Source organism: Siphateles boraxobius, unplaced genomic scaffold (assembly GCF_051911475.1).
Source record: "Siphateles boraxobius isolate OS27281-9 unplaced genomic scaffold, OSU_SipBor_1 215, whole genome shotgun sequence".
Classification (NCBI taxonomy): Eukaryota; Metazoa; Chordata; class Actinopteri; order Cypriniformes; family Leuciscidae; genus Siphateles; species Siphateles boraxobius.
The window spans coordinates 472,256-484,798 of record NW_027508828.1 but is presented as its reverse complement, the minus strand read 5'-3'; the positions used below and the strand labels follow the sequence as shown (position 1 = coordinate 484,798).

General features: G+C 40.2%; 1 protein-coding gene across 1 annotated transcript in view; it reads left to right on the top strand.

Moving 5' to 3' along the window:
* The window catches only part of cenpe (centromere protein E), a 65,512-nt gene that overhangs the window by 38,827 nt on the left and 14,142 nt on the right, over window positions 1-12,543 (top strand). The window contains exons 38-44 of the mRNA XM_077238048.1: window positions 843-1,001; window positions 1,844-1,924; window positions 3,789-3,872; window positions 3,950-4,066; window positions 5,029-5,217; window positions 11,298-11,453; window positions 12,297-12,377. Coding sequence (XP_077094163.1) covers window positions 843-1,001; window positions 1,844-1,924; window positions 3,789-3,872; window positions 3,950-4,066; window positions 5,029-5,217; window positions 11,298-11,453; window positions 12,297-12,377 — 867 coding nt within the window. The remainder of the gene's footprint in view (window positions 1-842; window positions 1,002-1,843; window positions 1,925-3,788; window positions 3,873-3,949; window positions 4,067-5,028; window positions 5,218-11,297; window positions 11,454-12,296; window positions 12,378-12,543) is intronic.

Genomic DNA, 12,543 nt, shown 5'->3' with positions numbered 1-12,543 from the left:
AATATTACCGGCCCTTAATCTGCACGTTTATAATATTACCGGCTCTTAATCTGCACGTTTATAATATTACCGGCCCTTAATCTGCACGTTTATAATATTACCGGCCCTTAATCTGCACGGTTATAATATTACCGGCCCTTAATCTGCACGTTTATAATATTACCGTCTCTTAATCTGCACGTTTATAATATTACCGGCCCTTAATCTGCACGCTTATAATATTCCCGACCCTTAATCTGCACGCTTATAATATTCCCGACCCTTAATCTGCACGTTTATAATATTACCGGCTCTTAATCTGCACGTTTATAATATTCCCGACCCTTAATCTGCACGTTTATAATATTACCGGCCCTTAATCTGCACGTTTATAATATTACCGGCTCTTAATCTGCACGTTTATAATATTACCGGCCCTTAATCTGCACGCTTATAATATTACCGGCTCTTAATCTGCACGTTTATAATATTACCGGCTCTTAATCTGCACGTTTACACACACCAGTCGACATTCAGTTTCTCGAGCGACAACAGTGAGCAGTTCTAACGCAACGGCAGAAGATCCAGGAAAGCCTGATACTGTTCTGTCGTTGAGCACAGACGAGCACTGAACACTATTGACCAGAACAATATTGAGCTGTATTTCAGACACATTCTGGGGACACCCAAGATTTATATCACATCTTGTGGAAAGGGGCATATGTCACCTTTAATACTCAAGTTACTTCTAGTCAACAGAATGTCTATAGGGATGCATCAGAATAAAGTCTTTCTGAAGCTTTATGAACATTAGCTCCTGTGACTGAGATCCGTTATCAGCCTGTTTCTCCACTGATCGACAGATGGAGCTGTTGAGCCAAGGGCTTCGGTCCGCGTGTGCCGAGAGAGACCGTCTGATGGCAGAGCGAGACGCTGCATGCAACCAATCCAGCGACTCCGTCAGTGTGACATCACTGAGCGAGGGAGGAGACCTTCAGGAGATCCTGCAGGGCGTCAGAGAGGTAACACCACATGACAATAGGGGCTTTCGCACTGGATAGTTCTAGGAACGAGCCTCCGGGATGGTTCCCCGAGAAGTAATGGTTCCCATAGGAACGTTTTCCTGGTTGCATTCGCAGCGCCAGTAGGAACAAGACAGCGCTGAGGACTGTTAGAGAATATGAGCTCAGTCGTTCTGTCTAATACGTTATTAGCTATAACTGTTATACATAGAAAGTTGACAGTAATGAAAAGTTATTAGCATATGCCGTGTGTTTGATAGAGCAGAAATACATAATCATGTTTCTCTTGATCCCTCAAAGTTGTTGATTTTCTCCTCCGTGTAAAGGTTGAGAGGCTCGTCTACCAGTTTTACATGTTCGTAGAGTATAATCTGTGCATTCGGTCAATCAGCGAACACTAACGTCACGGATAGTTCCTATATCGCTGGTTTAGACGACTCTGAAGGAGGAGATTGTCATCCAAGCAGAACTCCAATATTGAAACATAAATATTGCTCGTATATCCGAGTGAAACGCTTCTGGAACAGGACTAAATGTGGGTGGAGCTTTTTTTTTCTTTTTCTGTGGGGAATTGATTGGATGGTTGTGGTTTGCTATTGGCTGATCTCACGGGAGTGACAGGTTGCCCTGCCCACATCAGAGAAGAGATGTTGCTGTTATTCTGATTCAAGATTATTATAACAATAATGATGTGCACCGATAAATCATTTACAATAAACACTGATATTACAAGAATCGTAAATTTTGATTTCATGATGAATATTTTCTGGCCCTGATGGGTTGTGTGCCTTTCTGAGGGAATGAAGTCGTTTAAGTGTTTTCTCAATAAAATGTCTCTTCAGCTGATCCAGGTCCAAGGAGAGCTGAAACAGAAGAAACATCAGGAGTCAGATCACATGAGCCACAAAGCTCAACATCAGCAGGTACGTAACCAGATGATGTGATGTGTAGGAACACACAGGCCGAGTTCTGTTGCAATAGAGAACCGGTTTTTATTTAAATGAATTGGAACCATGAGCCGTTTTGCAATGAGTCCAACAAACAGCTCTCCATCCCATAAAGGCCCCTGTATACTTTGTTGAATTGAAGAATGTACTGCCATGGTTTAACTAGATCATGCCAATAACAATTCTCGCTCGACTGTTTAAACATCTTCAAACTACCATTGGTCCATGGAAATGATGTAATAGGTGGGTGTGTGTCTGAGGCTCCACCTTCTTTGAGGTGTAAATCTTCTCCAGGTCGACGCGAGTGAAAACAGAAGTTGTGATTCTACCGTAAACATGAAAAATGACGCTTTCAGTTAAAGCTGCTGTGTTAAATTGATATATTATATGAAGTGCTGTATGAATAGACATGAAGTGTCCGGAGAGCTGCATCGCATCCTCCACACAGCTCTACAATCAGACGCTTTCTGAAGTCCATGTGTATCGGGGCCTCTAGCACGTGTGTCCATAAACGTTTTTATCCAGTGTAAAACGCCTAGCTGTGGGCGCTTGAGCGTTTTGGCAGCGTAGCCTTTTTTTCAGTTGAAACGCTTTGCTTGTTATGATACGGAATATCTGTGAAAGTGTTACTAGTATCTCATTTCACACATTGTTTCTGTGTTGATTCTATATTAAAATGTCGAGACAATGTAACGTATTTTCTGTGGCTCTTGTTTTAAATTATTTTGTTCTGTTATTATGCTTGCTGTTGACGTTGAACAAGCAGGATGTGGCGGTTGGTCAGTGTGGTATTGGTCCCGCCCCTCCTCCACTGTGATTGGACGGCTGGGTAAAAAGTGACAGTGATGAGCGCTGCGTTTTACCCAAAGTTTAACATTCTTCAACTCTTCAGCATGAAAAAAACGCTCAGCGCCTCGTTACGCTCGTGGCGTTTAAAAACCGCGCCGCTCCCATTGAAAATAATTGGAAAAATACGCCAGCCGCGTGAAAAAACTTTTTGGTGGACACACGGCCTTAGTCATGAATTTGATACTGGTTTGTATCGGTCTGGTGGCTCACTGATTCATTTGGAGCGGTTGCTGAACTAACATCTGCTTTGCTCGAACTTCAAGTCAGCTTTCATGACTAGCTTGAAATGAAAGGAGAGCTGGTTTCTCATAACTGGTGCCTAGTGTCTTGGAACGCGCAGCTCTGTTTGGTGCGTTGATGTAATTTCCTCTGAAACAGGAAGCTAAGGCGGGACATATTGAATGGCTCCTCCCCCTTTTCAAACAGCCAATAGTGTTTAGTTTCCCTCGCAGACTGACAGTGCCATTGAAGTGAATCTGAGCGCTGATGATGCGCTGGATTCAATAGTAGAGTTGTGAATAAATTCTAGCCATTTCATTCTTAAACAGCGAACAGTTGGAAAACGAAATAAAACCGGAGCGTTTGAGCAACCAAACACACACACACATATTGCTCTGACGCGTCAACGCTCTCTTTGGCCAGGTGGTGTTTATAGCATAATGGGCGGAGCTTTAGATTCTAGAGAGCATGTGATTGGACAGAAGATGTCATGAGAAGGTGATTTCATAAAAACCCCTGATCCATTTTAGCAGAAGTGAGAGACGAAGTTTTGAATGCTTATATCTCCTAAATGCAAATGTTGTCATTGTTTTGGAACATGCCAGCTCATTCATAACCTTAAGGCTAACATATTCGTACTAAAAGCTAAAAAACTTTAATTTTGATTTCAGGGGGTCTTAAATGTAATCAAAATTGTGGGAAAGTGGTACCAGTTCGATCACTCACAATTCCCATCCATCATGTTGTGCGATTTCTCTGTGATCTTGTCCAGATTCAGGCTCTGACGGAGGAGCTGGAGTCTCTGAGGAGTCGGAGAGAGACGATCCAGAAGGACCTTCAGGAGGCAGCCGCCACGGTGAGGATTCATGACATCACTGTCACATCATCTGAGATCCTCACAACACCACTGACTGTTTTTATTCTCTCCTGCAGTCTAAAATGTATCAGGAATTACTCCATGTGAGTAAGCAGGAGCTGAAGCAGCAGCAGAAAGAGATGGCAGAACTGATGGAGCGCAGCGCAGCGAAAGAGTCGCAGCTTCAGCGGAGGGTAAAAGCTTCCTTGAATATTAGCAGAATTCAAATTCTAAAGGCAATGCTTAATGTTAAAGGGGAAAAGTACTGTATTGTCTCCTATGTCCACAAGAGGGCGCAAGCGAGTAAATAAGCAAATAACAAACAAATCCAGCATTGCATCTTTTATTGAAATGACATTCACTTTTTAAAGTTCTTAAATAAAATATAATTTCTTTAAAGGATTAATTCACCTCAAAATGAAAATTTCCTAAGAATTTACTCACCCCAGTGCCATCCAAGATATCCATGTCTTTCCTCAGTGGAAGAGAAAATAAGTTTTTTGAGGAAAACATTTCTGGATTTTTCTTCGAATAATGGACTTCAATGACAACCAGCATTTTGAAGTCCAAATCAATGCCGTTTCAAAGGTCTTTGAAGTGCTTAAATGCTGTGCCTGATCGCAGCTGAGGAGGAGGGGCTTATCTAGCGAAACGATAGGTCATTTTCAAAACCAAAAAATATATGCATGCAAGGACAATGAGGTTACAGTTTTATGCACTGTTGTAATCTGAGAACACGCTTCAACACACAGCGTGAACACACAACCGCAAACTGCCATTCAGAAACACTCACTTCTACTCACTACATCTACATATTGATCATCAACACCAGACACTCAGCTTGATCTGAGCGAGTGCTGAGCGCTTTCTGTTGGCAGCTAACACTTATTCAGTACAGTCTCACGCACCTCTTGACACACCACAAATTTGAATGCACCGTTTTTGCATTCTGTTTTTTTGGGACGAATATTCAAAATTCCATGTGCCTGTTTAAGTGCTGCCCTGCTTTTGATTCATCCAACATTTGCCAAATTCCCTGACATTTTTATGATTCTGTGATTCCGTCGTAGTGAGTGCTGATAAACACTGATCAACAACCCTTACATGTGACGGGTGAATGATTCAATGCTGAGTCTCTTATTCTGTTTCCTCTCAGTTGAGTCAAATGAGTGAAGATCTCTCGGCTCTGAGTGCCGTGCGAAACCAGCACAACACGGAGATCCAGAACCTCCAAACACGCCTCACCTCGCTTACCGAAGAGAAGGATGAGCTCCTGGAGACACTGAGAAGTACGAGGGAGGAGGGAGAACAACTGAGACACGATCTTCAGAAGAGCGAGCACACGGTAAGCGTGTTAATTTGGGCATTTTAGCTCACACTGCCGTGAAAACGGCTCCTTTCTTATAGGTGACATCATATGCCCCTTTTCATCAAATGTATTATAAATCTATTGTGTCCCCAGAATGTGTCTGAAATTTCAGCTCAAAATTCCCCCCAGTTCATTTATTATAGCTTGTCAAATGTTCTGTTTTTGTGTCCCTTTAAATTCAAATGAGCTGCAGCTCCGCCTCCGTTAAGAAGAGGGCGGAGTCTTTACACGAGCATCAGAAACTCCAGCAATAACAAAACAGGCCAATCTCACTCATCCAGAATCCCAGAGTAACCAGTAGCGACTGCAGCCTTACGGAGAGATTCAGGAAGAGTTTCTGAATGTTAGTGGACACATTTATGTAGTTGTTGTGGAGTTACAGTGATCATCTCATCATCATGTTGAACTTCTACACAAGTGTCCACAGTTCCTGAGGTGTTTATTACCCCTTTTCCACCAAAAAAGAACTGGTTCGGAACTGGTGCTGGTTCAAAGTTAGTTCGGAGTTGGTTCAACTTGCGAACCTTCTCAGAACCGGTTTGTTTTCCCACTGACTAGAGCGCCCAGCGAACGACGTCGTTACGTCACTGTGTACGTCGCCATACAGAAACGCTAGCAAGTACATTATTTTGGGATTATCTCTAACTTGTGTACCATGAAGGCTTTAAAAACAATTGAAATAAGTAAGTCTTTTAATCTTTTCCTTTGATATGTAATCATTTCTGATTAGTTATGTACCTCTGTCTTGTGTCTTTTTTTCTTTCCGTTTATTTGTTCTATATTTTGACTGTTTTCTTCTTTGCTTACATAATGTTTTCAATAAAAAAATAAAATTTAAAAAAAGCTAGAAACGCTTGCGCCAACTTCAAGCATAATAATTACAATGGTGGACTACATCGTGTTTCTGCAAATGTTTCTCCTGGCTTTGCGGTCATAAAAGATGTTTAGGACACATCTAAACCCGCCTCCAGCCCCGCCGTAAGCATGACACGGTGGTAAAAGAACGGTTCTCTGGTTCTAGTCCAGCAAAGAGTTGGTGCCGCTTTGGAACCAGTTTTCCTGGCCGAGAACCGGTTCTTTGGCTGTCGAAACACAAAGAACCGGTTCGCGAGTAGGCACCGGCTCCGAACCGGCTCTCAAAATGCTTTGGTGGAAAAGGGGTATATAAGACAGCGGTGACATGTTCTGGTCAATAGTGTTCAGTGCTCGTCTGTGCTCAACGACAGAACAGTTTCAGGCTTTGCTGGATCTTCTGCCGTTCCGTTAGAACTGCTCACTGTTGTCGCTCGAGAAACTGAATGTCGGCTGGTGTGTGTAAACGTGCAGATTAAGGGTCGGGAATATTATAAACGTGCAGATTAAGGGTCGGGAATATTATAAACGTGCAGATTAAGGGTCGGGAATATTATAAACGTGCAGATTAAGGGTCGGGAATATTATAAACGTGCAGATTAAGAGCCGGGAATATTATAAACGTGCAGATTAAGGGTCGGGAATATTATAAACGTGGAGATTAAGAGCCGGTAATATTATAAACGTGCAGATTAAGAGCCGGGAATATTATAAACGTGCAGATTAAGGGTCGGGAATATTATAAACGTGGAGATTAAGAGCCGGTAATATTATAAACGTGCAGATTAAGGGCCGGTAATATTATAAACGTGCAGATTAAGGGCCGGTAATATTATAAACGTGCAGATTAAGAGCCGGTAATATTATAAACGTGCAGATTAAGAGCCGGTAATATTATAAACGTGCAGATTAAGAGCCGGTAATATTATAAACGTGCAGATTAAGAGCCGGTAATATTATAAACGTGCAGATTAAGAGCCGGTAATATTATAAACGTGCAGATTAAGAGCCGGTAATATTATAAACGTGCAGATTAAGGGCCGGTAATATTATAAACGTGCAGATTAAGAGCCGGTAATATTATAAACGTGCAGATTAAGAGCCGGTAATATTATAAACGTGCAGATTAAGAGCCGGTAATATTATAAACGTGCAGATTAAGGGCCGGTAATATTATAAACGTGCAGATTAAGGGCCGGTATTATTATAAACGTGCAGATTAAGGGCCGGGAATATTATAAACGTGCAGATTAAGAGCCGGTAATATTATAAACGTTGTGCAGATTAAGGGCCGGTATTATTATAAACGTTGTGCAGATTAAGGGCCGGTAATATTATAAACGTGCAGATTAAGGGCCGGTATTATTATAAACGTGCAGATTAAGAGCCGGTAATATTATAAACGTCGTGCAGATTAAGGGCCGGTATTATTATAAACGTGCAGATTAAGAGCCGGTAATATTATAAACGTCGTGCAGATTAAGGGCCGGGAATATTATAAACGTCGTGCAGATTAAGGGCCGGGAATATTATAAACGTCGTGCAGATTAAGGGCCGGTAATATTATAAACGTCGTGCAGATTAAGGGCCGGTAATATTATAAACGTTGTGCAGATTAAGGGCCGGTAATATTATAAACGTCGTGCAGATTAAGGGCCGGTAATATTATAAACGTGCAGATTAAGGGCCGGGAATATTATAAACGTCGTGCAGATTAAGGGCCGGGAATATTATAAACGTCGTGCAGATTAAGGGCCGGGAATATTATAAACGTGCAGATTAAGAGCCGGTAATATTATAAACGTTGTGCAGATTAAGGGCCGGTATTATTATAAACGTTGTGCAGATTAAGGGCCGGTAATATTATAAACGTTGTGCAGATTAAGGGCCGGTAATATTATAAACGTGCAGATTAAGAGCCGGTAATATTACAAACGTCGTGCAGATTAAGGGCCGGTATTATTATAAACGTGCAGATTAAGAGCCGGTAATATTATAAACGTCGTGCAGATTAAGGGCCGGGAATATTATAAACGTCGTGCAGATTAAGGGCCGGGAATATTATAAACGTCGTGCAGATTAAGGGCCGGTAATATTATAAACGTCGTGCAGATTAAGGGCCGGTAATATTATAAACGTTGTGCAGATTAAGGGCCGGTATTATTATAAACGTTGTGCAGATTAAGGGCCGGTAATATTATAAACGTCGTGCAGATTAAGGGCCGGTATTATTATAAACGTTGTGCAGATTAAGGGCCGGTAATATTATAAACGTTGTGCAGATTAAGGGCCGGTAATATTATAAACGTGCAGATTAAGAGCCGGTAATATTATAAACGTCGTGCAGATTAAGGGCCGGTATTATTATAAACGTGCAGATTAAGAGCCGGTAATATTATAAACGTCGTGCAGATTAAGGGCCGGGAATATTATAAACGTCGTGCAGATTAAGGGCCGGGAATATTATAAACGTCGTGCAGATTAAGGGCCGGTAATATTATAAACGTCGTGCAGATTAAGGGCCGGTAATATTATAAACGTTGTGCAGATTAAGGGCCGGGAATATTATAAACGTCGTGCAGATTAAGGGCCGGGAATATTATAAACGTGCAGATTAAGGGCCGGTAATATTATAAACGTCGTGCAGATTAAGGGCCGGGAATATTATAAACGTCGTGCAGATTAAGGGCCGGGAATATTATAAAAGTGCAGATTAAGAGCCGGTAATATTATAAACGTCGTGCAGATTAAGAGCCGGTAATATTATAAACGTGCAGATTAAGGGCCGGTAATATTATAAACGTCGTGCAGATTAAGAGCCGGTAATATTATAAACGTGCAGATTAAGGGCCGGGAATATTATAAACGTCGTGCAGATTAAGAGCCGGGAATATTATAAACGTGCAGATTAAGGGCCGGGAATATTATAAACGTCGTGCAGATTAAGAGCCGGGAATATTATAAAAGTGCAGATTAAGAGCCGGTAATATTATAAACGTGCAGATTAAGAGCCGGTAATATTATAAATGTGCAGATTAAGGGCCGGTAATATTATAAACGTCGTGCAGATTAAGGGCCGGGAATATTATAAACGTCGTGCAGATTAAGGGCCGGGAATATTATAAAAGTGCAGATTAAGAGCCGGTAATATTATAAACGTGCAGATTAAGAGCCGGTAATATTATAAACGTGCAGATTAACCCTCTAGGGTCTGAGGTGTTTTCTGGGTCCTGGAGGTGTTCTGACATGCTCTGACATATGTGCTTTTTTCAGTTATTTATAAACATTTTAATGGCAAAGGTGTAAATTCACTCTATATAGCACAAACGGGGCTACCGTAATATATGAGAAACATGTTTGTATTTTTGAGAGAATATTGTTTATGCATGGTTATTGAAAAAACTAAAACTTAGTGTCTGAAATAAGGCCACAAAACACATACTAAATATGTGTCTACAAGACTTTTGACTAATGGGTGTTGTTGCCTAGAATTTTTGCTTCAAATTGATCTGAAAATCATCCTGCCTAATCATTTACACAAAACAATACATTGATTTAAATTTTATAAGACACCTTTTGTTTGGAAAGGCAATATGCGTGGAGGCGTGTTCACACCTGAGAAGACAAAGGCCGGATAATGTGCCACATACATAATGAGCTGCATATTAATTAGCCTTTCAAATTGGTGTCAAAGAACGCAAGGACAAAAGAAAATATCTACATATACATATTTTACAATTAGAAATTGTAACCAATTACAAATAGGTTACAATTACAACAACAATAAAAATTTTAACAATATTTCAAGTGTATTTCTTTGTAAAAAGTATACGTTTTATCATACGTATTAAAAAAGGTAAGGATTCATTAGTTTGAATATTGGAACAAACACTATAATAACATCTTAGTTGATAATTCAATATACCTACTTTATTTTTGACAAAACATCATATAGTATATATTTAACGAGCAGAAATTGGTGAACAAAAGCGTACCTATTTAATGTGACGGTAGTCTTTTTTTACAGTCAAAACTTTATAATCTATCCAAAACTAATCACAAAATCTTGTCTAAACATTCATATTTAGTCTGTAACATATTGTGTATGATATATTAGCATATACATGTTAATTTGCAGTTTGTTGCTTATACAGACATTTTATTTCAACATATTTCAGTCTATTTTTACTCATCTTAGTAGGCTATAGCAATATAGTTTGGATTTGTTCATGTAAAAATAACATGTTTACTAATGTAGGTGCGAGAGTGAATGAACGGCACACACACGCGCCGTATAACTGTAGTAAACAACGCCCACGCGCCTGTGTCGTTCATTCATCATTTAGCCTCCACACAGACACGCAATTCATATTTAAACAGTCTTTTTGTGGTTTACAGTCAGACACTATTCAATATCGCGATTAGAACAACTTAAGAATAAATGACTTACTACATCAGCTGGATCCGTTGCTCCTCGAAATGAAACTACCAGCACTTCTGGTACATTTTCCAGGGTTATTAGATAGTATTATTCCTCACAGGGTAGGGATACGCTGTGTACACAGCGGTAGTAAGAAACTTACTAAACATGATTTTATAATCCAGCTGGTGGGCGTTGGCATGTTTGCATGGCTTGTCTTAGATCATTTGCGTTTGAATATCGCGCGCTCTCCGTGGGCGTGGCACATTAACGCGTAATGAGCTAGAAAGAAAAATACTGACATCTCTCTCTTTTCATAAAGATTACATAAACTGAGAATATTTTTTTTTATATATATAAATTACTTCATTTAAAAGAAGAGAATTTCAGCTTCCTAAAGAGAAATCTCTCGTATCTCTGTGACCAGTATTGACAGAGTTACATTTTTCGGACGCGTTTCAGAATGGACCTCACTGACGAGAGAAGGTAAAACGCGCATCATGTTTATTTTTCTTTATTTGACGAAAAGCACAACACTTTGTTTTTATTGTGAGTACCCACAAAAATGATAGACACTTAATAGGATGTAATGATGTACAGCACTTATATGTAAGATCAAAATCAACAGAGTAATTTGAGTCTCTTTTGCACTAAGGAAAAAAGTGAGCTGGTATCGCCGGCGATACCGCCGACCCCAGAGGGTTAAGAGCCAATTATAGCACTTAAACACAGAAAAACTCAGATTTTCATGGTACGTCCCCTTTAAAGTAATCTGTTTCTTTAGAGAACCCGTCTGAGCGAGGAGCTCGAGTCTCTCAGTGGCGTGACTGATCAGCTGGAGAACGAGAAGACTCGCGCTGAGCAGAACCTCCAGTCTTTAAGAGACGTCACAAAAGAGAGGGATGAACTTCGACGAGAACTGGAGGGAAAGCTGGAGAAGGTAAGCTCTTAATGTGCCGGGAAAGAGTGTAATAAATCACACTTCTACACACTGTATGATGTCAGAGGTCAGGTCGATGAAAGCGGTGCAGTCGCAAAATTTCATAAACTCATAAATGTTAAAGGTTCTTCATGGAACCATCATATTAATAAAAGCTCTTTTTATTGTCATTGAAGTCTTTCCATTGCAAAAAAAATGTTCTTTTTAAGTGTTCATAATGGTTCTGATCACTGAAGAACCTTATTTGGTTCCCATAAGAACCTTTCAGTTTCATCTCTGCGAAAACCCACTTTTGTAGCATTTCATTTTAAAGGGTCAGTTCACCAGAAAATGAAAATTCATCATTTACTCGCCTCACGTCGTTCCAAACCAATAAGACTGTAGTTCATCTTCACGACCGCTACGCAACTACCGCTTTGATGCTTCCAAAAGTTCATAACGCTATCGTAAAACTAATCCGTATGAATCGAGTGGTTTTGTCCAAATTTTCCGAAGAGACTCGATCGATTTAATGAACAGATTGAATCGACGCACACAATCTGTTCATCATATAAAGCGGTCGAGTCGCTTCAGAGTATTTAATTGATAAAGCGATCCAATAGAGAGAAAACTAATCCTTATTAACTTTTTGAAGCGACAATCTGGTAGAAATCGATGAGATTTCATTAAGATATCTTCATTTGTGTTTTAAAGATTGATAAAAGTCTTATGGATTTGGAACCACAAGTTTTTCATTTGAGTGCACTATCCCTTCAAGTGTGTGTGTGTGTGAGCGTAGATCATACTTCAATGCAGGGAAGTGTTCACTGGTTAGTAAGCGTATGTTTGTGTTCTCCTCCACAGCTGACACACATCGAGTGTAAAGCAGAGCAACTGGAGAAGCAGAAGATCCTGCTGCAATCTGAAGTGCATTCGCTCAGTCTGGTGAGATTCTGATATATTTTTCTAACCCAGGATAACCAGATCTAAGCTTAAATGAGACATTCTGTCATTTACTCTCCCACATACTGTTCCAAACCCATAAGCCTTTGGTTAGAGGGACAAAAACATCTCCGGTTCCATAAGAAATATCTTATTCAGGGTTCAAATA